This window comes from Etheostoma cragini, chromosome 1 (genome assembly GCF_013103735.1).
Source record: "Etheostoma cragini isolate CJK2018 chromosome 1, CSU_Ecrag_1.0, whole genome shotgun sequence".
NCBI lineage: Eukaryota > Metazoa > Chordata > Actinopteri > Perciformes > Percidae > Etheostoma > Etheostoma cragini.
Genome location: NC_048407.1, coordinates 25576929 through 25604554, shown reverse-complemented (window position 1 = coordinate 25604554; position 27626 = coordinate 25576929). Strand labels below are relative to the sequence as shown.

The window sequence follows — 27626 nt, the reverse complement described above, 5'->3', positions numbered from 1 at the left end:
GGCCTCTGAACACTAGAGGGCAAGCACTGCATTTACTTTGATAGTCTATGTCTTACGGACAGAATGGAGACTGCCTGTCTTCCCTAAAAAATAGGGACTGGGCAATAAACCAGCTATATTTCAGTTCTCAAAGCCCGGCTTTCGTCCACAGTCTACAAGAGTCAACAAGTAAGGACAGACTAGTTGAGACACTCAAAATGTTGTGTGTTTGGAGCATTGTCTTTGTCCTGTACGTCCCACATGTCCCCAAATTTTAAGAGACTTTTGTTTAGTTTTTTGCGAGTACGTTTTTGTTCCCCCTGCCATTTGCACCTTTAAATATACATTTACTATATGTATCTCAAATGACCAAAATGTGACTTTGAACCGCTTTAAAGTCATCAGGTAACATTGATAAAGTGGAGTACAGACAGCCCTCAAAAAAAAAAAAAACGGAAGTTGGGGCAAAATGCTGTTAACAACACCAATATTCTACAGACCCCAGAGAAGATGTTTAGAGCTTTTCTGATTTGGATATTTATTTGGCCCTGTGTATTGAGGCATTACCTTTTTTTTATATTCAAACATCATAAAACAATGTCTGTGAGTTAATGTGAACCTTCTCTGTAAAATGAGTGCATATTCTGGCTGTTATAAGACTGTACAGAGCAATCACCAGAGTTAGTGACTTACAATGAGGTGGTTGCCCATGTCTGCCTGAAGAAAATACTTTGCATTTATGTTGTTATATGTAAATAAAACAAATGTGTGTTTAAAGGACATTATTCTAGATAGCTATTTTAAATAACTAAACACGGCCATCTATTGTAACCTTTGCTCATTTTTAAAGGTTTTCCCTTATCCAGATTATATTTTGGCCTCCTAGTGGTCTTACTTTTGGTACCTACAGCTTCACAAGTTTTGGTTTAATTTCCTAATATTTAGACTCTGAGATTTTAGCCTCCACCCTGTGTGCTCATGGAGTGTTGTTTGTGGGGCTTGCATCATTGCAAAATTCAATTTTTTCACAATATCAATCTGTCAGCCAAGAAACAATTCAACCAAAGAACCAGTAGTCTCTGTGTAGACTGTTGACAGGGTATTCTGTTGTTAACCCAGGGAGTAATGGGGATACTGTATCTGGAAAGACAGTTCACTTTTGTTTATTTCTTCAAGCAGCATCACAATGAAAATTCCATTCACCTTCCAACCCGTAACTGTCCATGAATCATGTGTTTTCTGCTCCATCCTCTCTCAGCACCTCATTTCTCTTCTTCTCTTTGTGTGAATGGTGTGCTTTAGTTCTACCTCTTGTGTGTATACAGTCTGTCCTCTCGCCAAGGTTTTGTGGTTGACAACATCTTTTCTCTGATCCCCAATCCACACTTTAATCTATTTACACTTAGCATTTACTTAATACACACGTTGTTTACTTTGTTTATTTAGCATTGCAATTGGTCTACTGCTACTTCTGTCCACCCTGTACATACAATATCTAATGATTCTCCATTCGTCCTGGAAGGTTTTTAGAAGGTTTTAGTGGAGTATTAGTATTGGTATAAATTGACGGGCTGAGGATTAACGGTGTGTATGTTCAGATTGTGCTCTCTGAGAGAAAAAAGAGGGTAACTGGCTTTATATATAAAATTGACTGGACTTGTCACACACAATCTCAAAACAAGTGTCAATAGTAACAGCTAAATAACCTGTTTGGCAATGACAGAGAAGATTTGGCATATTTTTCATGGGTGCAACAAACATACTCAGCTCTGCTGCTCATCCCACAAATGCATGCTCCTCACAAATGGGGAACCATTTTAAAGGGAACTAAACAGGCTTTCCAACGGTATAAGATTTATTGCCAAAAACATTGTTAGCGCAGTGAAATAATCTCCCAAACATAAATTTCCTTACTTTTAGTGTTAATTATTTTAAAATACCACTACAAACTTATTTGTTTGAAAACTATTACTTCCCCCCCTGTTGTTCCTGTCTCATTACCCATGTACACTGTAATGTACTCAATCCCTCTAAAACATAAAGTTGCTAGCAATTTATTTCTTAACCTTTTCTTCTTCCTCATGTACTGTGTACCCTATATTTGGCAGACGAGTCAAATCTCAAATATTGGCAACACCTACAATACATAACACTGCAAATGTTAAACAATATTATAAAAAAATGTTTAGTTAATAACACGGTCTGTGCAGTTAACTTCACTGATACCACAAAATACACACTGCTGTAAGCCTCATCTGTGAGTTTAGCAGGTGTAGTCTCAACCTTATGAACACTGACGTCTAGAGGCAACAAAGTTGTTTCTACAAGACAACAAATGACTTTAGGACAAACCACAGCTGCACATTAAACTGCAGCTTGAGGATGCAGAAGTAAGTTTAATGGGTCAAAGATTATTTTTCCAGATCTGGATGCCCTCATGTCTTCACCAGATTGTCTACGCTGCTATATATGCTGACATGCTTTCCATCGTCCGGTTTTTAGTAGGCCTACTTGTTGATCTGCTGGGACTAGATGCTGAATAGTCATATTATAAACAGGTTTTGTCTCAGCTAGCTGTCTTTATTTATTGTTTTACCTAGTTTGGCATGAATGTATCTCAGCTGAGATATTGCATTGAAAAGTTATTCTCTGCCAGTGAATCATGTTCTTACTTAGCATAATAAACCGCATGGATTATTATACATGCAGTGCTCTATGTAGCATGTTAAATCTACTCTCACATTTGAAAAAATGACCCTGAAGGAGGAGAGTGACATGAAAGAATAATTTATAGACTCAAATTGCTTACCTCATGTATTGTTAAATAAAAAACTATTGTAATTATAAGCATAGTATTATTTATATATGGGAACAGGAGATGAGCATGTGTGTCTATGATAATATTTTTGTCAGAGACAATGAAAATGAATACTGTGTCTGTCAAGGATGATTTTACAGATGATTAGGAAATTAAAAATAAAATGTATTGAGAGTTTTGATCATTTCTCTACCTCCTTCTGGACTCAAGGGGGAAAATAAATTCTATAACAGACAAAAAGTCTGACACAAATACTGAATGACGCTCAAAGGCAAAAATTCTTAATGTCACATACAGAGCTGAGTGTTCAACCCGAGGCTATGACACAGCAAGAAGGAGATATTTTAACAAACTGCACAGGTCAGACCATCTATTCCTCCAGTTATGTTGACCCTCAGCACCTTGCCTATTCCAGTTTATCAGTGTGTCCATGCATGTTTGTGCACTGCAGTCAATGAGCCAATTCTGCTGCAGTTTGGAAACTAAGCGAGGCATCCCCCCCCCTTCCTCAGGGCATGGCAAAGGCAACCATGGAGAGACACTGCCACAAATAGACTCTCTAAATATGGAGAGCTTCAATCAAGAGAAAATGCATGATCGAATTTTGGGCCTCTCCAGCAAACAGCTTCCATAAAAGGAACACAGAAAAAAAGACAGAATAGAGGCTAGATGGCACTTTCTGCTAGAATATGTGTATTTTGAATGTTTGCTGTGTGTTAGTGTGGGCAATTGCTTGCTTGCACCTGAGTGTGTGTTTACTGTAAATGTGCAATCATCCGTGCTCGTAAGGCTACGGCTTTGCATGCAGATCCCAGACAAATGTGACATAATGATAACTTCTCACCGACAGATGCAGAATTTATAGGCTGTGACATGGCTATAGAAATAGAACGAGAGCAGAACGGACATTGAAATGTCTGCCGTTGTTAGTTGTTATGGTGACAAACCACATCAGTAAAGTGTGTCACACTCACTAGTTTGAGAACTATGCTTTGCCTTACAGTCTACATTTAGCCTGTGTTTTCCTTTTGTCTGTCTTTTGTTGAGGCTCATCATTTTAGCAATCCTGGACTCCTCTCCAACAGCAAGGCAACACACCTCTCCGTGCTTCATACTATGCCACTGCTCTCAATGAATGTCCATTCTACTCTTATTCTACTTATATGGATGTATTCTGTACGTCCCAAGACCATGGCAGTATCTACCATTAGGGTGTCCTATGTGTCACTCAGGGGCCTTCTTTACTTATAGCTCTGTTTTTAGTGACTGCCGACTCCTGAGGGAAATATCTGTCTCTTTAGCTGATCGTTGCTCCACTATGTTCACCAGCTACTTGCTTGCTTACTTGCAACTTCAACTGTCTGTTGATTGGTGCTAAGCAGGTGGTGTACAGTTGTTTACTTTTTGCAGCCAAAAAATGACACCGTGATAGCAGTGAGAGTGAACCAAAACATTTAAGTTAGGGTCCAGGGAAAAACATAATAATAAGCTGAAAGATAGCCTTGAACAACTGTGGAGTCAGGTCATACTCACTGTGACTTTATCACTGCAATCAACCCCTTTCACCTAAAAGTAGTCATGTGATGCATTGTAGATGTAAGAATATTGATTATAACCACTTTAAAGCTCCACATTTAGCCACAGTATACTACACCTATAAGAGTTTTGAGCAAATGTTACAAATTTTAAGCAGATGTGAATGGGAAAGAATTCCATCATACGTGACCCCTGGAGCAGAATCCGGTTTACCGACTCAATGACATTTAGACTGCTGAACTTTTGGTTCCTTGCATGCTGTTTTGCTGCAATGCTCCATTCTGACCTGCAGTTGACCCTGAGCCCTAACTTTGTGTTTTTACACACTGTGGGCACTGAACACGTATGTGGAAGAAGCACAGATTCCAGTCAAGTCTTTTGTCCATTTGTGAATCGATGTGTGCAAACCAGACTTCACTTTAAAGAAGCAGTGACAGTAAGAAAACATAGACCACTTAGTCAGATATTTCATCTGTTCCATAATATGAGAAGTTAAAGATGCTTCCACACTTACTTTATTATAATAATGAAAACATGCCTTCATGAGTCAGCCTCCTTCATCCCACAGCCAGGACTGTGTGTGTGTGTGTGTATGTGTCTGTGTGTGTGTGTGTGTGTGTTTCTGTGTGTGTATGTGTAAGAGCGAGATGGTGGACGGTGTCTGGAAATGCAACCCCACTCGTGTGTCCGTGCAGCCACGTGTCACAGCAGATGTTGCCTAAAGCTTCAGCAGTGTCTCCAGTGATGAGCTGTCCGCTGACCTTCAGTAACATTTGAAGATGCAACGACCCACTTGTCATGGACAGCTGCATTGCCTTACATTAATATGCCTCACCTCCAGATCTGCTATATGGCATTTGCATGACATTAGCATATATCTGTGGACCAGCTGTTTGACGTTGTTAGACACATAGATAGGGTCACACAGAGGAGGTTTCTGTGGTTGAGGGTGGGAGACAGGGGAGTGTACAGGCAGACAGTTATTGGAGCATGGGAACATATTCAGCTGCAACATAGGGCTGGTTGCAATTGGAGATTAAAATGTCACCATTGATATCATTCAATTAAAAATACTGTTATTTTGCTTTGAATTTTTGTAGTTTTGTCTAGTTTCTCAGATACCAAATCTTAATTGCTTACCAAAAATATTTTCAACTGCATTATAAACGTCAGAATTTTGACCTAATGATGGTGGTGGCTGAAAAGTTAAGGGATTACCAAAGTTATTACAATCCATTCTGAGAGCTCCCTGCTGGTGGGAAAGCACCGTTTACTCAAAATTTCAATCAAATAAGGCCTGGCTCAGACAACATCGCCAGAACACGCTGACACTCAATGAGAACAAATGCACATCTTTGTCCCACTGCTGTGAGCTCTCTCATGTAGTATAACATCTGAAATGATGAGTCATTGTATAAACAAAGGGACAAACGTTCTTATTTGTTCTGTTTTTTTTTAAGATTATTTTTTTACATTTAATTGCAAAAAAAAATTACTTCTGTCTGTTGCCAAATAAATTGCTTAACCTCAATATACACAGCACAGACTAACACTTACATAAGTACAAGGATGGGATAGATTCTTGTTCTGTAACATTGCAATTCCAGAGTCTGAGTCATCTTTTAACCACTCTACTCCTCCTGTTTAGTTGTGTATTTGTCGGGACTGCATAGGTAATATGTGGGTGAGATCTGTGGTTGTGTTCTTCCTTTCTAAAGCTCAGGCTTTTGGTCAGTTCTGCTGCTTGGCCTGAGGATGCTGCAGCCAGGTGGTGACCCTGCATGCAGTACCTGGCACACAGCGTGTGGAGGTGCGGCCAAATCTGTGAGTCTAAGAGCTGCCCACGCTGGCCGATCTGCCATCAGAAAGAATGAGCAGTAGACACAGTCACTGATACAAACAGCCAAGCAGGAATAGGAAAAGCTAATATTTTTAATTCTGTTATGCTTGTACATACTTATTATAAAGGAAGTTTGTCGGTGGTGAATATTCCTATAATGATTTCCCAGTTGGGCCTTCACTTACTGATCAGAGAGTCTTTAAAGACATATGTGTTGATCACATTTAGAAATGTAAATACACAAACACAAAAACTGATTTCTTTATAAACTTGTCATTTTCATTTTTGTATTTTCTAAGATAGGATCTGAATTTTGATGTTCCTTATAAGTCTAAGCTCAATGCTCATATTTTTCTCAACCTTTATAAACCATTATAACCTTCATACAAACTTTCCCACATTATATTTCTGTCTGTTGTGAAATCCTACCAGTTGAGTGTCAAGGCTGTTTTTCTAATCCAGCAATTCTTTGCATTACTTCAATGTTCTAGTGAAGACTGACTGTGTCACTAATGGAATGTGACTTCAGACAATCAATGTGGTTGAATGGATGCAAGGTGTGAGAGGATTTATGGTCTTCAGTCTCCAAACTGACTTGCAAGACATTAGGAGACAATGACAAAAAGCAATTTCACACTGCCTGGTTTAGATCTCCACTTACTTCCATATGGAAAGGTCAGTTCACATTAAAAACCTGCCCTGAATAATCATTTAAAGATCCATATTTAGGTCACATTTTAGTTAGACATTGTAATCAGTTGTATCAATCACCAAGCAGCAAGCACAGACACTTTTCTGCAGACCTGGAATTTAGACTGACACATTGATTACTATTTGTTACTAAGGACAGTAAATGAAAAATGTAAATAGTTCTGATTCTATTATTACAATTAACTCAGAAAACTAAAACAGTAGTATGTGAACATCTGTTACACAATCAACTTTGCAAAGCTGTAAAACTCACATGAAATAAAATGTGATGTGAACAGATATACAGGATCAGTTAAAAGCTGTGAGGTACAAAACAAATGGAAAGAATACAGTCTAGCTGGTAAAGAAAGGCTATCATCTAGTCAGAGTGGGTGGAGACCAAAACGGAACTAAAACAACAGTGAATATTGGATTTTTTTGTCAGCCAAAAACACTACTCCAAATATCTTTTCTCTGTGTTTGTTGAATTTGCATTGCAACTGTTTTTCCAACACACCGGGAAATAATTTTATAAGGCAATAATATGTAATAGCTGTGAGATTACCAGCTGGTCAAAGGGTTTTTCTCAATCCAACTTAATGCCCTTGCATTAACCCTCCTTTCATCCCAGCTTTGTTTATGAATACACGATTATTGACACACACAGCAACCCAGAATGAATGCCTGGAAATCCTGTTGCACAATATGTCTAAAAACACCTTAAGCTGTTTGGCAGCTCTGGAAGCTGCTTTCTGATTGGTCACAGTTTCATGAGTTTGAATCCCCTTTATGACCTTTGCCAAATGTCATCACCGCTCTGTCTCTCCAATCTTCTGCATCACTTTCCATTTTATACCATCTATAAAAAGGAGCCATAAAAATAATCTTTACTGTCAGTGCCATTCAGACAGGAGAATCACCATCTCATTACCACCCCTGTTTGAGGGACTGATTATGGGATGAAAGGAGCCCAGCAACAGAGCTGAGTCTGGGGCGTCCTGGTAGCTCAGTCTGCTAATGGTTGCATGGGGTTGAATTGCAGCTCATTCCACACTGTTGCATCTCTCTCCCTTCACTCCGCTGCAACTCTTTACTGTACTTGGCACCAAAAAGGGGGAAAAGAAATGAGATATGCCTATGTAAGAATGGTGGATTGTCCTCTCTTCTTTTTAATAAAAAGATCAAAACCTGGTTGAAGTGAGCAACAAGAGCAGTTGAATCTCACTCAATTATGCCCTGTTACCTTCCTGGATCCTTTTAATGATCCCACACAGACAAAGCACTGTGATCCCACTGTGAAAAACCCTGTGATGAAATACACCATTGTGTTTGTCCTAGCCCCAATATGGTAATCCAAGATTAATTATGGGCCAAACCTAATGAGTATCTCTCTAGCCCTCTTAGATATGTAAATGTACTAGCAGTGGACGCTGTGCTCTCTGTGTTCTATAAAAGAGGCAGGACAGGGCAGAAAGAGACAAGGACAAAGGTTTAGTGGCCATAGATTATTTCAAATTATATCATTGCTGGAATGAATCCAGGTCTATTCTCACTGGGTTAAGGGAATGAACGTTTAGTGGTGCCTAGAAATCAGCGTGTACTTATAGTAAATGTGATGTTAGGGAATTTTACCTGTGGGAGTTAATACTGAACCCTGGCAAGAGCTAAAATTATATTGAAAATATTAGTACACACAGTACAAGTTATTATTAACTGACCCATCTGATATGACTGTTGCCTTACTGCTCACCATCAGTGGCTACCTGTGTCTCTGAAGCATGGGTGGAGAATTGCTACATCACCCAAGCTTAATTAGACAGGAAGTGTAACTATGGGCAGAGCCAGAGGAAGTGTGCTCTTGTAACACTTTCATCCTTTTTACTTGAAAGGTGAGGGACAAAGAGGGAGATAAAGAGAGAGGTTGATAAAGCGAGAAAGAGAGCAAGAGCGAGAGCGAGAGAGAGAGACAGAGAGATAGAGAGAGAGAGAGAGAGAGAGAGAGAGAGAGAGATCTTTGTGGTGCTACCGTGGAAACATTTTTTACTGCTTTGTACTCTACCACAAAGAGGAAGCTATGCTGTGTTAAGACGACAAACCCTCAGACACTTATTCAGTTTGAAAAGTGGTTATGAAGGATGTATTTTATTGTATTGTAGCTACTGTAGAGCCAGTTACATAATATGTATTGACGCAGCATATCTAGAAAAAGTGAAACTACGCCGCAGCGCTGAAGCAACATCTGAATATTTTTAAATTCAACTATGTCAACATTCACCATTATAAGGAAATGCTCTCGATTCAAAATCAATTTGAGTAAAAGAATAAAGATAGGGAACGCTCTACCGGGTTAGCTATAGGTGGCCACCACATTTGGTCAATTTAACGTATAAACTATATTGGAAACGTCTCTTTTATTTGTCTTATTTATTAACCCCACTGTGTGAAAAAGTAATACGAATTAAAAAAAAGTAAATGCTTGCTCCCTAGGGATAGGATTAATAATTAATTGAAGTGCAAGAAGCATTATCAAGGAATAGAAAACAAGTAAAAAGCTTTTATAAATGAATAAAAACACTAAATAATTACTTAAATGAGAACAGTCAAAAGCAATAAATGATATACATTATACGGTAAGCCCTTGACACAATTGACATTATTATGGAATGAGTTTATCTTGAGTCCTCATCTCAAAATAAGACTCTTTCCACATATGTGGTTGAAGAAAGCACTCCTTTCAGATGTTTGTGTGTGTGTGTGTGTGTGTGTGTGTGTGTGTGTGTTTATGTGTGTGTTTCGGGATTCTCCACATGAAGAAGCTGCGTCTCTGAGGCTCCTGGAGTTTCTGTCCAAGGTGCTGAAATCTGCTGCTCCGAGGACGGCTCACGTGACTGCGCTTCCTCCCTCTGTGAGAACACAACGGGATGCTGTGTGTGTGTGTGTGTGTGTGTGTGTGTGTGTGTGTGTGTGTGTGTGTGTGTGTGTGTGTGTGTGTGTGCGTGTGTGCGTGTGTGTGTGTGTGTGTGTGCGCGCGCGGGCACTCGCTTGTGTGCGCGTGTGTGGGCTATGCACGGGGACACCTCAGTCCTGATCATGAGCGATTTGGGCTCACGAGGAAAGCTTCTCTAAGACGGCGTCTGGGGTTGATGTAGTGTGCCCGCAGCGTGGAATTACTGTATTTGAATGTGTAACTTTGCCTATACTGCATGTGCATCCTTTTCTTCTTCTTTTGTGTTTCTTTCGCCGTTGCAGGCATTAGTGTGGCAACTGTGGATGGGCACACGGGAGTGGGCTGCTGCCCACCAAATCTGACTGTGTCTCGGAGGTGCTGAGAAAAAGAACATGTAAGAGTCCGCAGGCATCCCCGCAGATCCTCTCGGATTCACAGCCAAAATGCAGAAAGGTTTGAGACTCAATGATGGCCACATCACCTATCTGGCTCTTTTGGCGAAGAAGGATGGGACGAGGCGAGGTTGCCTGAGTAAGAAAAGCTCAGACAACACAAAATGGCATTCAAAGTGGTTCGCTTTGTTGCAGAATATGCTATTTTATTTTGAGAACGACTCCAGCTCACGCCCCTCCGGACTGTACCTGTTGGAGGGATGTGTTTGTGACAGGGCACCGTCACCGAAACCATCTCTCTCAGCGAAGGAATGCTTAGAGAAGCAGGTAAGACATCGATCGCACGGGGAGCTCCCATAAGTCTGACAGACTGACACTGTTAATGGAATCCGTCTCACTGAACGGACGCACTCTTAAATGCTGCCTGTTGTGTTTCTCCTGATGGAAGAAACTTGCTTTTATCGTTGTGGTTCTCAGCGAAAGCAACGATTACAAGAGGAGGTATACGCTATTCTGTATGCGCAGCAAAATCGCAAACAACACAGTTGCTGTTTTTATCTCAACATCTAGCCTATTTGTTACGCAAACAATGTCCCAGAGATGTTCACTTGACGTTTGGTGTTACGTAATGGCGTCACTGACTGATTGATTGTCTTGTTTCGGCACTAAAATAGCCTCACAGCATGCCTCAAAGGCGACTCGTCAAAAATGCAAAAAGAGACTGTGGTTTAAAGTTGACAGGATAAATGCTATTGTCTGTGAAACTTTGCAAACATGGGAACTGGTTTACTTTTGTCCATTTCCGTTCTTGTATAATCCCAATAGTAGTTGCAGTACTTTTTTTTATATAAGAGAGTGTATTTTTAGACATCTCAAATGTTGAGGGATTGCAGTTCATATGGAGGGAGTAAACTTAAAACAGCCTCCAAACTTTGCAGGTTGCCATCTTTCCGAGGAGAGCTGCCCCTTCCCTCTCGTTTTGACGTATTGATTTAATTCCTTGTCTTGATATTAATAGCATCCTACCTTGGCAACTGCTCTCCCCGGTTCATAGCGGCTTGGTTCATTTGATGGCTCTCTCGTTATCATGGGCGCGTTAACGTCAGCCATCAATGAAACCCAAACGAGGTCCAATGTATGCTTTTGTTTCTCGGTACATCCCCCATTTGTTTTAATTCCTCTGGCATTTAGTGTCATGGATTAACATGTGCTACACAGTAGTTTTGTTTGTTTTTTTAATGCCAGTGTGACAGGGTCAGACATAATCTCAGTAAAAGCACGGAGAGAAACCGTTTCTAGGGGTTAGGAAGGCTGCTGCCGGAAGGAATAAACCTTGTGGCATAAAAGCATTTAAGAGGCAGAAAGGTGGTCAAGCTGCTGTGAGCTATGACTGCAGTCACCTTCGGAAATCTGCTCTGCCAGCTGCAGTCTTTTTTTGCAGCAGAGCCCATAAAGAATTGAAGTCAAAAGTGAAAAAGATTAGTAATTTTGTCTTTTCAGTTCTCATAACCTTCATTTATAAGGCAAAAAGGTTGTCGCTGTTTTCCACCAAAGCCATTAACATGTGGAATTTGGCATTGTATGATCTGTATGTGTTTTCACTAGACTGTAGGAAAACCTGGACTTTAGGCCTCACAGACATGTTACACTTTATATTCCCAATATATACCATAGGCCTACCTGTGAAACAAACAAAACTGATACAACCAATAAAAGGCAACTAAGTTTCATTTTGTAAACTATCACGCAGCATTTTGTTTCATGGCATTGTTTTTTCTTTCTTTGATTATCTTTTTTGGGCCTTTTATGGATGCAACAAAGGACCCTGGTCACACAGGAACTGGGAGCATTGTAGTTTATGATCAGGAACTTAACCCCTTCAGGCCATCATAGATTTGGTAGGTCTTCAGAGCAGGTTTATTTTCCAAAACCTGTTTAAAGTAACTTTCAGTGCAAGATTAAGGTACACCTTACAACCTGTCCAGTTTTAGGCAACTAGAACTTAGACTCAGCAGAAGAAAATGTCAAGTGCTACAATACATCGTCAACGTCTACCTGGATATGACAAAAATCTTATCAAACATTTCACATCTATTCTAACCTACGGTGATTGAACATGCACCATAATTTAGCATTTTGTTAAAATATCTTTATTTAAAACGTATAATGATTTTGCCGAACATAATTCGGATGCTATACTGTCAGACTAAACCTTGAATCTGTTGAATTACTGTACAATAATGACAATTTTGACAAATTTACCATCTTACTGTAGGTTGTATGGTTAGGAACCCAATCTTGAGTCCTAATATGTGTATGATGACTGTATAAATGACAAATAAAGGACAGACGCCACATAAATTCCTTATAAGTGACTGTTGTGCGGTGGCTCCTGCGGGTTTTGTATGCGTCTGTTTTCATTAGCGCTACCTGGTGTTGCTGTCCATGGTACTGAACTCTGCTGTCACGTCATGTTCTTCAAACACTTGCTCTCTGCTCTTTGTTGGCAGAGCTGTCAGGATTAGTATCAGTGTCACCAAGAGGGCGTCATACAGATTTGCCTGGAGAATCTTGACGATTCAGAACAAGTTTATTTTACCCTACACATCTTTTTTTTCTGTAACACAGCATATTTAGGTTTTTGGGGATTGCAGTCCTCAGCAGGAAAAAAACACTGGTTGTTTGTCATTTTCCTACAAAGCAATACTTTTGCAGTCATGGGAAATTTAACTACGTATATAACGATCAACTTTCTCGTTTATTTATAAGAACTTGTTGGTCACTCTCATAGCATAAACTGTTAAACTTAAAAACTGCTCACCGTCAAGCATATTTACTTAAACCGTGTTAGGACAAGAGCTCTAAACTGGGGCTAAAAAAATGGACTGAGTGACATCTATGATGACAGCTGTTCATGCAGGCTGTTCCAGTGAATTTAACAGTGAATTAAATGAATTTGAAAGCCTTCAATTAACATAACACAGTCTTCTGTTCAGCACGTGTCCCTTTACATAATATGTGTCAGGAATGAATTCTCTCAGAATGTGTTGGGGGTTTGACGTTTTGTGCACACATATATACAGTGTGGTTCTGTATTTTGCACAAATACATGCTTTTAATGTGTGAGAATGTGTAGTCAATCATACCAGTGTACAGCTCTGTGTGTCTACACACATCTGGACATCTTGCAGGACTCTGTGCATGGCTTGAAGTCTGTATTTGCCTCACTGTGTCTTCCTGCATACGCCGATGTTGATCTATACAAGGTGAAATGAGGACAGAAAGAGTAATTAATGCTCCAGGTGTCTAAGGGCATACAGATTTCCTTTTCACTCTTCCCACTCTGGAAAAACAAATAATGACAATCGAGTCAATGAGCAGACTGCAGAGGTCTGAGATTTCTGACAAAAACGTGTTACACATGCAGATTACAAAAGATTTCTATTGAGTGTGTCAGTAGTGTGTGTGCATGTAGCCTATGTGTGTGTGTGTGTGTGTGTGTGTGTGTGTGTGCGTGTCGGAGCTTCAGGAGGAATGGCAGGGAGAAACTGGATCTTATCTTTCTGTGACAGGGAGAGGGACAATGCAGCGAATAGATGCCAAGCCAACTGCCACCTTACAGGGCTACAGCGCTTTTTATAGCCCTCATTCCTCAAGAAGGCAAAAGATCTTTCTCTCCCTCCCTCTCCGTCTGTCTCTCCATTCGCATTGTATTCTTTGGAGTGTTCTACTTTTTAAATGTTCTTATTCCCCATTTAGAAGGCGAGCTACGTTTAAGCCCACAGTTACTATGGCAACCCCTATTTGCATCTGAAAAAGTGCATTTGAAGGGGCCAACGAAATGTGCAACAACATGCCGCGGCATTGTGCTTCACTTAGCAAGTACAGCAAATATGGGCATATGAGAAATGTGCGGTGATGAAGGGTAGAGGAGGGGTGAAGTGGAAATGCTTGATATGGTTTTGCTTTAACAGTTTTATTTGTTTCATTTATATATACAGTAAATATATTTATAATTTGTGACTTGTTTATTGTTTGAGTGATTTATATAGATTTCTTTTAACTTTTCATGACTGTATTGTGTAATCTTTAAGTGTAGGTCATACAGAAAACAGTTTTATAAAACAGCATGACTAAGGGAAGTGTAAAGTAATCACAGTAATTCCCAACAGTACATCTGCGTTTTGCCGGCAGGTAAACAGGGAACTGTGGGCTGACACTCTTGCTCTTCATCTGCTTTGAAAATTGGCAAACCTTCCATTAAGTTACCAGGTTGGCAAGGTGCCAGCAAAACTAGTGAAACTAGTGGTTGAGCCCAAAAAAAAATGTTTACTTGTTGTAAATCAAGTGAGAATTAGGGTCCATTTCTCAATGACTACTTTAATCTAACTTGTTTTTGAGCCAGTGAAGATGCCCCCTGTTGGAATTTAGATATAATGTGTAGCATTGTTGAGGCACTCCATATGGCTTAACATTTCACGCCCGGAAGTTGCCACTTGATGTACATATGTTCAATAGCAAAAAAGTTTTGCTCTTTTGAACAATAATGGGCAAAAAGAATCAAAACATTTTTAGGGAAAAAAATGAAAACCACTATTATTATTATGATGACATAAGTAAATATGTTAAATCTTTTGTCTCTTCCAGGGGAAAATCAAAACCTTTTGTTAATAGATTTTAAACAACTGTTTACTATGGGCTACGATGTCTCATTTACCGGGAGATAATGACTATGTGGCTAAAAATGAGGTGACTTGGAGCTAGATAGATAGATAGATGTTTATTGATCCCAAAAAAATGGGAAATTCCTGTGTTACAGCAGCGAAATCAGTCACAAAGCACAAAATATAAATATAAATGAAATACTAGGAAAAATACACATACATACAATATACACTAAATAATAATACGAATAAAGTAAAAATGTTTTAAAAACATACAGTTTCCTAAAAGGTTTGACACACCAGTTCACAGAAAGCGGGAGATGGGAAAAAGATTATTGACAAAGAACATTCTGCTGCTCATCAGGAAATATGGAACAATACTCCCCTTCACAAATGATTTGCTCTTGACTTTTGGGAGAGATGGAAAATCCAATATATTGGATTTGTGGGGTTCTATTTACAATGCACAGTGTTATATAATTTGATGTGTTTATAGCAGAAATAGGCTCTACTATTATTGCAATGACCACCAACTTGTTGATTTGAGGTTGTTCTCTGATAAGCCTGTTAGAAAACAATTCCACATGCATTTGCCATAATTGCCATAACTTGACCTTTAAGGCTGTAAGGTCACTGGAGATAATTGGTGAGGGAATAAAAACAGGTGAGGACGCAGAAGTGTTTGTTACTAAAGTGCAGCCAATGGGACAAAGCAATACAAAACATGGCGTCAGTTGAGAGGCTTCCACCAATTCAGAGGTGAGTTGCCAGGTTACAAGCAGAATGCACATAGGCTGTATAATGAATCCCTGAAGACCTTTCTCTTTGGGTCTCTGTCCTACTCATTCACACACGGGCATGCATGTGGTTATACATACAAATCTAATTTAAAGAAAATGCAAGTTTGATAAAAAGGTGGTCATCAATGACGAATCATGCAAGGTTTTCCCTTGCAAAGGATTTTCCTGCAGATTACCAAAGACACACTGCACTGTACATATTGAAGTATGATTGTCTCATTACATGCTGGACAAATCTTTGACTCTTTCTATCATGTCGACTTTCAGTACTACTTTACGGTTACGTTCAATCATGACAACCAAAAGGCTTTGGAGCTGCGCACGGAGGACGTCAAGGACTGTGATGAGTGGGTGGCTGCCATCATACAGGCCAGGTACTTCTCACACATGAACTCTCACCTACATACACACATTTAGCCGAGGATGTTCTGAGGATGAAGATTTTATTGACAATATGTGTGTGCGTGTGTGTGTGCGTGCGCGGGTTTGCATCTTGTTATGTAGGAAATTGAAAGGGTTTTTAGAGCTTACCGAGTCAAAAACTGTACCAACCCATAGATTAGGGTGCCATTTTTAAATTTATTGAAAGGCATTCAAATCAACAAAAGTGGAGATACAATGTTTTCCCTTAACAGCATCAAAATGGTTTTATCTGATAAGGCATACATATCTGCCCTGGATACTACTTGTCCTTTGTTCTCCTTTGAAAAATAAAAATCAGAAACCAAAAGTATTGAATGTTTTTTGGTTTCATAATGGCTCCTCTTAGTTTTAATTTGACAGAATATCTGAAATCTGTCTACATAGATTGGGAGTTTATTTTGATTCAGCCAGTTAAATTGTGCCCAAACCTGTGACACTGTGTCAGACATCAGCTACACAACACAAGAGCCACAGAACAACAACCACACTAGTTTTCCTGCTGCAGTTTCCTTCTTACTGTATCAAACCTACAAACAAACATTCACCGTGGAAACCTGCACTGCTAACGTCACTGTGTGTAGGTGATAGCTTATTAGTTACTTTATGTCTAATTTAAATATATATAAAGATGTTTTGCATTTTCTATTATCCACACACATTTTAAGAGCAAGGAATCAAATAATGAACGTGTTGCATTACTGTAAATATTCTGTAACTACATCTATTTATAAACACTGTACATATTCTTTCAATTCCTTCTAAATCAATCAATCATGTAAATTACAGTTGTTTTACATATGAACACTAATTGCTGCACGTTAACATTAATAAGCTGCATTCAGGCTCCAATTTTGGAAATTGGTCAACACATTTTATTCTGCGTTGCCACCCTGCTTCTAGCGTGGTGTTTTTGCTTCAAAAGTCTTATTAAGCTCACAAGGATGCTAAGGCCTACCGAATGTAAACAATCATAATGTCCATGAATTCTGCCAGGCTTCAGATTGTCCCTCAAATCTGAGAATAGAGTTACAGAAATTTGTAAATGCCCCTTTAAGATTCAGAGACAAATAAGGATCATGAAAGCCAAGTGATACAATCACTCTAAATGTCAGCATGTAAGCAGGGCAATGAAGATCTGTATTTGCATATAATTATAGTGCTTTTATAAAGGTTTCTGATGTGCTATTCTGATACTTTGAGTTTCTTTTTTTTACCACTTGTTTATTTCATTCATTCCACTTTAACAAGCTGTTTTTTGATGTTGAATCAAATTAAACTAAAACCCTTTGTTCAACTGGGTAATGCTCAGCATTATTGCTCATGCAGAAGCAGCTTTTGCACATGGTTTGCTAAGCCCGTAAGTACAGTATTTGAAGAATTGTTTTGTGGAAGTGCCTGTGCTCGGTGCGGACGTAAGGTCTGTGGTTCATACATATGCTGTTTAGAAGTCTGCTTTTGCTTTGATAAATCAATGAGAGCCCATGAAACAAACGTTAATGAGATCCTTACACTGTCTGTGTGTGTCTTTACAGTTACAGGAACCTGGCTACAGAGCATGAGACCCTCATGCAGAAGTATCTTCATCTACTCCAAATAGTAGAGACGGAGAAAACGGTTGCCAAGCAACTTCGACAACAGATAGAGGATGGGGAAATCGAGATAGAGCGGCTAAAATCAGAGGTAACCTGTCTTTTTCTTTCATGCTAGTAAAACCTGTGAGTGTGTGTTTTGTGTTACTGTATGCACACAGTGGAGAGACAGATAGACTCTGAAATCCAACAGTATAAAGACAGAAAGGGCAATGGACAAAGGTCAAGACCCAGATTCCAAACCACAATTTTGTGAGTTCATGGTGAGCATCACAGCTTGCAGCACCGGGAGCACAGGGATGTCCTTGTTAGAGGCTCTGCAATACTGTGGAGTGTTTTGTGCCCTAATTATTCTGTCTAAACTAGTTCAAATGCACCTCTCTTTAATGTGCTAATGGCTATCTCCAATTGAATTGAATGTTTTCAATATGCATGACTCAACTTCTATTGTACCTGATACCGTAGCCGCCACCACAGCATGATAATGAACTGTCTCACTTTTTATGGCTAAAACATGTAGGCCTAGTAGTAATGGATTTTGGGCTGTTTTGTTTAATTTCAGTCCTTTATTATTTAAAAGCTGTTTTATTATCAATTCCTATTCACATACTGTGTCAGTCTAATGGAGAGTAAATGAAACAGGGTTGAATAAAATAACTTTGATGCCGTTGGAACAGTGTGTTCATACATGAATTCTTTGAATCCAGTGAACGGGCGCTAACAAAGTTGAGCAAAACCCATGTGAAAGAATACACTGAATAAAGCATTCATAATCATAATAAAAACACAGAGTGCAGTGAGAGAATGTGAACCAAAATTACGAGTAGGATTGTAACTGCATACAGTGTGAGGTACTCGTCTGTGCCCACTCAGTCAATGCAATGTTTGAGTTGTGTTGGATTTCAGATCGCTGGACTGCTTAAGGACAATGAAAAGATCCAGTCAAATCCAGAGGTACCTCCCAGTGAAGATGACACTGAAATTAAGAAGATCAAAAAGGTGAGATCTGGCTGCTTTAGTAATGTGCAATTTTCTAAGTTTGACCTGTTCCTTCATTGATATGTCTGGTTTCTGAAAAAACTACAGTACATCATCTCTGGGCACCTGCAGGTTTTTTGTTTTTAACATTTATTCAGGGAAGCTCACACTCACAGTTACAGCAGAGAGCTCCTCATCCACTACAACCACCAGCTTGTAATGTCTTCAGCTCTACTTAAGCAGCTGCCTGCTCCTTAATAAGGTTGGAGAGTTTGTAAAGTTTTGGAAGGCCAGTTCCTTTAAAGCTAAGGTGACAAACCTACATATTATTATCACCTAATTCTGAAGTTGCTCTTTGCTCTGCAGAGCGTTTTAATATCTTTGAGCTCAGTGCTTTGGTTTTTGCCTGGCCACATCTTTTCTGTATTGGTTCACTCTCAATGCTCAAAAACTATTGTTTCCAGCTGCAGCAGATAGCTGTATTCACACATTTGCAAAGAAAACTTCCCCACACTATCTAACTTGCAAACATTATATACATTTTAATTGTAGGCAACGTTTCAGTATAAGACCATGTTCAGGCAAATGGTATTACTCTCCGACGCACCTGTCTGAAGTCGTGGATGTGCAAAGTGTTTTTTCTGAGCTGTATTCACACACCCAGTAACACAAAGATAGATAGATAAAGTTAGCAACTATCTGGTGGAACATTTACCAACTAAATAAGGAGATGATGTTTTTTCAGGAGTTGGTGAGAACAGAGTTTTAAGTATGAATGTTAGACTTACATTTTCCAAGTCAGCAGAAACACAACTAAATGAATGCCTGCAGGTTGTGCAAACAGACAACTAGTTGCAAGCACGTTCTCCGTTGCAACTTTAGATGGTAGTCGTTGTGTCATCTTTGTGTTTACAGCTTCTTGTGCTGCCCCCAAGTAGCCAAAAAAATCAATGAATGCAGGTTAGCCGCTAACAAACCTAAACCAGAACTAGCTTTAGCTTGGATTCATAGCAGTGACAGACATTGTCTTCAAGAGCTGGATCTGAGTTGGACTTGACTAAAGGTGTGCCTTCCTTTCCACTAAATTGTTACATTTACTACCAGGAAAGACTATCTACAGAGATTGTTTATTTATCTCTAATGATGATTAATGTAAACAATGCTAATTGTAGTTAATGAACTAAAAACGTAAATAAACTAAATTAAATACTAAAACATTATGCAATTCTATTGGAATCCACTTTCCCAGATCACTTATTTTCAGTTTAATACTGTACAGTATGGCTGTCCTAAAATTAGGTATGAACAAATGTTTACCAAAAGTGCAGAATAAGTTGGAGGACTAAATACTTCTTTTTGTGTGTACAAGCACACGCACATACAGAAGGTAGCTTAACTTTTTTGTGCTAACCTTTTTTATTGCAGGTCCAGAGTTTCCTGAGAGGTTGGATTTGCCGCAGGAAGTGGAAAACCATCATCCAGGACTACATCCGTTCACCCCACGCTGAAAGCATGAGGAAGAGGAACCAGGTGGTGTTCAGCATGCTGGAGGCCGAGGCTGAATACGTCCAGCAACTCCACATCCTGGTCAACAACTTCCTGCGGCCGCTCCGCATGGCCGCCAGCTCCAAGAAGCCACCCATTACCCACGATGATGTCAGCAGCATCTTCCTTAACAGGTAGCGGGTGGTGAGACTGGTTGTTATTGTGGTGTGACTCGGCGCAGTGGGAGCTGCCAACTGTTGTGAACAAGAGAGGGAGAACAATAGAAAAATAGCTGATAACCACCATTTTGCTTATTTGCATTATCAGTGAGACCATCATGTTCCTCCATCAGATCTTCTACCAGGGCCTAAAGGCCCGGATAGCCAGCTGGCCGACACTGGTGCTTGGTAAGCACAGTTCAACAACATTAAATCATGTATATAAAACAATGACATTGCGGTCTTTTTTAGATATATCTGCCTGTGAGACTGTGAGACATATATTTACACCAGTATAACAACTTTTTCGAATGTAGCTGTTATCAGAAAGATTTACAAATATGCAGCAACTAAAGCAACTCTTTTTTTTAAATAGATTTAAAGTGATTTAAATGATTTAAAATAAGTAGCCTATGGTTTTATTTGTTGTTTGTTTCTTTATCTTTGTTAGATAAACACTTTAGGATTTAGGAAATATACTTTATGAATGAATTCAGTGAAACTCGTTGTACATATTCATGACGATTTTTCTTGACAGCGGACCTGTTTGACATCTTGCTGCCCATGCTGAACATCTACCAGGAGTTTGTGAGGAACCACCAGTACAGCCTGCAGATCCTGGCCCACTGCAAACAGAACCGAGACTTTGACAAGCTGCTGAAGCAGTATGAAGCCAAGCCCGACTGTGAGGAGAGAACACTGGAGACCTTTCTCACTTACCCCATGTTTCAGGTAGGAGTTTAGGGCTGCAGTAGTATTACTTTATCCTCACACAGTTTCCTAAATTATTCTGTGGAATTTTTAAGGTTGTAAAGTACACCGTTTCATGTGAATACACACTTACCTCACTTCCTTTTGAAAAAAAGAATGCAGCTCCACAGCTTAGTGCTCCAACAACCATGTAGTTTGTAGAGACCAATTTCAATAAGTATGTCAAACATCTTTTTCTTTTCTCTCACAGATCCCTCGTTACATCCTGACACTGCATGAGTTGCTGGCTCACACCCCCCATGAGCATGTGGAAAGAAATAGTTTAGACTATGCTAAGTCAAAACTGGAGGAACTTTCCAGGTAAATCTGCTTTCAGCCAATCAATCAAGCAATTGACAATATATTGTGCATTGTGCCACATTATATGTTACAACTCAAAGAAACTTAGTGTATATAAATTAATACAGAGATGTTGATCAGATGCATGTAGTGATTCTGTGGAGAGATACTCTTTTGTCAAGGAATTGAACATACAGCTTTAGCTGTGTAGTACCTGAATTCATTCTGTCCTTTCAGAATCATGCATGATGAAGTGAGTGAGACGGAGAACATCAGGAAGAACCTAGCTATTGAGCGGATGATTGTGGAAGGTTGTGAAGTTCTGCTGGACACAAGTCAGACATTTGTTAGGCAAGGTAAGTAAGCAAATACTGTATAATGCATTACATTACTCGTGACTTTACTTCTGTCAATCAGCCCAGCTCAGTGCTGTGAAGTAAAGTCAGGCTACACCATGCAGTGTCTTCATGGACACTGTTGCATAACTGAGAGTATAGGATGGCTTAAACAACAATTAAATAATTATTCTTCTACATATATTAAATCACCATACTCACACATCTCTTCTACAGCCTTTTCTGTTATGATGCGTCACATGCACTCTCACCAAGATGTTCAACACCTTCCTCTATCTCTGCAGACGTGACAACAATTATTACTGATGCACACATTAAATTATTCAAAAAAAGGCTTTTGCAGTTTAAACACTAATTATAAGATCAAGGTCAAAGTCAAATTTGGATGCGTGCGTGTGTGATGCTGACACTCCACAGGTTCCCTGATCCAAATCCCAATGAGCGAGAAAGGGAAGATCACGAGAGGCCGACTGGGCTCTCTGTCTCTGAAGAAAGAAGGTGAGAGACAGTGTTTTCTCTTCACCAAACATCTCATCATTTGTACCAGAGGCTCCGGGGGAAAACTTCACATCACTAAGGTACAGCGGGACCTGATACACAAAAAATTACAACCTAATAAATTGAGTTAAAGTTTTCCTAAAAAATATACAGACACCTCCACATTCAATGAGCTGCTATCAAATTGTATGTGACCTTTTAACCCTGTTACAGAATGGAGTGGTCTCTCTCATTGACTGCACACTGATGGAGGAGCCAGAGGGGACAGATGATGAGTGTAAGCTACTTTCAATGTTTCTTAAAATATTTTTAATACAGTATGTACTGTATGTAATAGTTGAAACATAAAGCTATGGAGTATGTCTGTTAATATAGCTCAATAAACGATTGGTCTTTGCATCACATTCTCTGAATATTTGCAAATTTACCAAAAACAAACCGTATAACAGTCAGTGATCAAAATTGTAATTGTACTGTTTTGTGCAGAGTATTTCCCTAAGAGTCTGAGCACTTGCATCATTTCTACCATTCTTTCCCATAGTAACTGTTGTGTGGGGGATAGCAAAAAGTGAGCATTTAGAATAATTCAGTGCAAGAAACTGCAGATAAATAACATGTTCCATTGCATTCTTTTTCTGATGTTTGACGTTTTTTTGAGCCCTTTGGGTGCAAAGACTGACAATTCTCCATAATAGTCCTGTTTACATGACCATCCAAAGAGAGCTGTAGAAGTATTATTTCTTATTTCACCACCATCAAATTCAACCAAAACAATCACATTCGTAATTGTTGACCGGTCTCACAGGATTCAATCAAGAAACCACAATGGATCATTGTGATTAATAAAGTTGTGCTTCCATGCCACTCTTTGTACATTAGAGGCTGAAAATGGAAAACACATATCTGCTGCAGGCCTTTAAATGATTGTAGGGATTTCATCATCAGACGGGAAAAGGCTTTTATTCAGCGTAAAGGCAGGTTATTGATACTCACAGATAGATTCTTGTGGGAAGTTTTTTTTCTTAATTTTCAGGCTCTTTCAGACATTGGATGTTAAATAATTCTGAATGTACTGTATAGAGTAAGTCAACATAAAAAAATAAAACTTTACTGAACTTAGCTTAAGTGTCCATATATTTTCTTATTTTGTAATATCTGTTGTTTTGTAAGTTCCTCTTTCTTCTTACAGTGTTGCTGTCAGTATATTTAATTGTTTTCCTGTCATATTGAAATAAAGATTGTTGAATTTGTGCCTTGCAGCTAAAGGTGAGCGAAGTGGGCAGGACACAGAGCATCTGGATTTTAAAGTGATGGTAGAGCCCAAAGACGTCCAGCCCTACACCATCATCCTGGTGGCGTCATCCCGACAGGAGAAGACAGCGTGGACAAGTGACATCAGTCAGGTACGTGTCCTTACTTGCGTGATAAGACCGAACATGTTCCATCCAAACTCACAGCAGGAGTGTGAAATGCTGATTTGACTTAAGCATCATTGGATGAACTCAAACTAAAATTAGAGCCTAGACTGTACAAGGCAAATAAATGTGTTACCAACATTATAATAGAACATCTCTTATGGCTGTTAGGGGTAGAAACTTGAGTCGTCCACAGCTTTATGAACTCCCTCACCCCACTTGCTTTGTAATACTCACAGAGAGCCTTCTGTCTGCTTGCCTTACAGTGCATAGACAACATCCGCTGCAATGGTTTGATGATGAACGCCTTTGAGGAAAACAGTAAAGTCTCCGTGCCACAGATGATTAAGTGAGGGTCTGCTACCACGCAGAAATACATACATTATACATGCCCAAACAGAAATTAGCATTACATAAATACATGACAAATGCATTTAACATAATTCCCATGCTCTGCTCCTATCACTACATGCCTAACCCGGACCTAAACCTAATGTAACCCTTAGCCTTTAAAAATAAATTCAAAAATGAAAACCACACACACACAAACATTCTCCACTTTCAAGGTCTCACTCTCACACACACACACACACTTGTACATTCATAGATTTTTGTTTTTTGTTTTCATACACCATACCCATAGCAATGTTAATGCTCTCCCCAATGACCCACATGTGACTAGAAATGTGTACTAACTGGATAACTGCATAAGTACAGGGAGTTAAATCCCTATGAGTCGCATTCCTAACCTCAGTTAAAACGCAGGTCGGACACCAGCTTGTACTGCGATGATGTCGACATCCGCTTCAGCAAGATGATGAACTCCTGCAAGGTGCTGCAGATCCGCTATGCCAGCGTGGAGCGCTTGTTGGAGAGGCTGACCGACTTGCGCTTCCTCTCCATTGACTTCCTGAACACCTTCCTCCACTCCTACCGCGTCTTCACTAGCGCTGACGTAGTGCTGGACAAGCTCATCACCATCTACAAGAAGCCTATCAGTGCCATCCCTGCACGGTGAGTGAGCCCCTGAGTGAGGCGATTCCAAAAGGTTTGATTAGGGATTTTATGAGCTCACTGGTAGGAAATTGTCCTCACTACCACATTGTAGTTGCAGGTTAATAGAGAAGGTTTAAAGATGGCACCTTTCTGTTGTGAATCCAACATTTTATATCTGGTTTTGCTTACTCTGTGTGTACACATTGTCTTATTTGTTTGGTCATTTATTCTTCACCTCTTATTTATATTATAGTCGGTGTGCTTGATTTTGAATCCACATGTGGATTGTGGGAACCTCTTAAGCGCTAGTTCATGAATTTTTTTTTAAATCTTTGATGTACCAGTTGCAACACAGCCACAACGATAGATCTTATTAGTCTGAATGGCAAATCCATGTAGCTAGTAGTCTATGTCCTTGACGTTCCACTTCAGGGATTGGCCCGTTGCTGCTGGAAAATCCGCCGGCGTTCACTCATATAGACCGGATATCCGCTCCCTTCGTTTGTGTGTAGTTTTAAACTCCGGCCGATTTAAGAGAACTAAGGTTAACCTTTTCACAGATCTCTGCAAGGTAAATTCAGACAGCTAGCTAGACTATCTGTCCAAACTGAGGTTTGATCGTACACGTTTCACCAAAACAAGCTCCTTCCGAGCTTATTTTGCGACGGCACCACAGGTTTTCTCCGGTGCTTAGAACTGTCAAAGATGATTGTGAGTGGTTTAAAGAAATGCCAGTAAACCATAGCACGTTTTCCTTCAATCTACGAATGCTATGCGGAGTAGCCAGACTCCTTCCAGCGTGCTTTGGAGGAGAGTCCAGCAAAGCAACACTGTGTAGCTAGTGACACCTGAAAAAGGAACAAAGTTTACATTTACACATAATTTTGTCCTGAGGGTGCAGCAACAGTGCTGTAATGATGCAGTGAAAAGGTGGGACTTCCCCGGTGTCTGGATTTGTGTTTGCTGTCATGTGGGCTGTCTGTAAGCAGCCATCATGTTATCATACCCTGTCCAGGTAAGAAGGGACTAGAGGAGAGGCAGTGACAGGTCACACCAACACATCCACTCCTCTGTCTTCTGTCCACCATCACAGTTAATTGGGTCCTGCATCCACCCACCTCTACCTTACCCCTCCTCTTTTTTTCTCATTCCTCCCTTTTACCCTTTTCCATTCTCTCACTTTTCTTTTTCTTTCCAACAGTCTGACCATTCCTCTCTCCGCTGCGCTGTCACCATGGCAACCCTTCACTCTGCTGCAGGACCCCACCCTCTCCCTCTTTCCTCGACTTCTCTCTCCCTCCCTCCCTCTCTCTCTCCCTCCCTTTCTCCCATCATCTGCAGCAGCTGTACGGTATTAAATATTGATGGTGGTGTTTTGCTCCCAGACCCTGCTCTCCTCTCCTCCTCTCTCCTTCTTTTTGTCTTACTCCTCTCTCTTCTCCTGCTTAATTATATCTTCTTGTTTTTCTCTTTCCCACTTTAGTTGTGTTGTTTTATGGCTCTCCACTTTGCTTTTTTTGAGCTTTGACTTTCTCATGTTCTTTTTGACTCCCCCTTATCTCCCCTTCCCTTCCTATACACTCCCAGCCTCGCCATTCCCATCTTTACAATTTTCTTTTCTTTTACTGTTTTGCAAATTTAGGAGAGGAGACACAACATGGCAGCAGCTAACACCATACAGGGTTGGAGGCCAGTAGCCTTATGGTGGAATCCATATCCACTATGTTGCTCCTCTCTCGCTCCCTCCCTCCCAGTCTTACTGTTTTTGCCCCGGCTTTTTTTTGCACTGCACCTCTGTCTCTTTCTCACACTTTTCCTCACTCTCTTGCTTTCCCTCTCTGGCTCCCCTTTTCTCTCTGTTTCTCTCTCCCCATGTCTCTATGGGCCTCCCCTGGGCTGGTTGCTGTTGGCAGCACCCGTGCCTCCCACACTGTCACTTGACATGCTATTTATAGGCCTTCAGAGGGGGTGGCTCTCAGTGCAAGGAGGATGCTGTCTTAAACAATGTAGCTTAAATAAAAGAGGTAGGAGCTCCCAAAGAGCCCTATGGTTAATGTGGTCCCTCTCTACTTCTGTGTACAGATACCAAGTGCACCATGCACTCCCATTATTACAATTTCTCTCCTATCCTCTCTTTCCTATTCAGGTCACCAGAAACAACTACTCAAAATCTTAGTGGTGAAAAATGCTCTTCTTAATGTTCATCCTGTCTTTTTCTCCTCTCTCTTTAATTCTCACCTTTCCTGCAGTTCTTTGGAGCTTTTCTTTGCCAGCAGCCAGAGCAACAAACTCCTCTACGGCGAGCCACCCACGTCGCCGCGTGTCAGTCGCAAGTTCTCTTCCCCTCCTCCTCTCTCCATCACCAAGACGTCCTCACCCAACCGCCGCCGCAAGCTTTCGCTCAACATCCCCATCATCACAGGGGGCAAAGCCCTGGACCTTGCTGCACTCAGCTGTTCTCCCAATGGCTATGCAAGCATGCACTCCACCATGTCCCCCTTCAGTAAGACCACCCTCGACATCAACAAGCTCTATGTTTCTAGCACCGTGGCCAGCAAAATCCCCGATGAGGGAGAGACCAAAGCGGAAGGCAAAGCTGAGGAGTCTGTCCTCAACAAGCAAGGTCAGAACAACTGTCCAAGGGATTTTACTCAGTTTTAATGAGGTTCACTTTTAGTGTGGTAGGATTTTTACAAGCCCATTGTGATCTTGGTATCTTGTATGTATCCTCATTTGATACTAGAGCAACTTTTACTGTTTATTGCATTAAGTGTAAAAAGTGGTACAGATGTATGTTTTACATAAGAGGTGCATAGAAAATATAGTCAGCTTTCTTTCTTCAGTTTCCTTTGAGATTGAACAACAAGGCAAGGCAAGGCAAGGCAAGGCAGGTTTATTTGTATAGCACATTTCAGCAACAGGGCAATTCAAAGTGCTTTACACAAAATCATT

The 27626-nt window shown here is 40.2% G+C and overlaps 1 protein-coding gene across 3 annotated transcripts in view; it reads left to right on the top strand.

Moving 5' to 3' along the window:
* Window positions 1-9901: 9901 nt before the first annotated feature.
* The window catches only part of LOC117934534 (ras-specific guanine nucleotide-releasing factor 1-like), a 25136-nt gene continuing 7411 nt past the window's right edge, over window positions 9902-27626 (top strand). The window contains exons 1-15 of one of the 3 annotated variants that reach the window (XM_034869443.1): window positions 9902-10529; window positions 15934-16040; window positions 17622-17769; window positions 18585-18677; window positions 20082-20335; window positions 20469-20548; window positions 20898-21091; window positions 21321-21430; window positions 21647-21765; window positions 22183-22343; window positions 22477-22540; window positions 23524-23666; window positions 23945-24027; window positions 24444-24692; window positions 26924-27297. In XM_034869443.1, the coding sequence (XP_034725334.1) occupies window positions 10254-10529; window positions 15934-16040; window positions 17622-17769; window positions 18585-18677; window positions 20082-20335; window positions 20469-20548; window positions 20898-21091; window positions 21321-21430; window positions 21647-21765; window positions 22183-22343; window positions 22477-22540; window positions 23524-23666; window positions 23945-24027; window positions 24444-24692; window positions 26924-27297 (2455 nt within the window). In that variant the 5' untranslated portion in view covers window positions 9902-10253. The other 2 variants (XM_034877485.1, XM_034885413.1) reach the window with 2 other exon arrangements.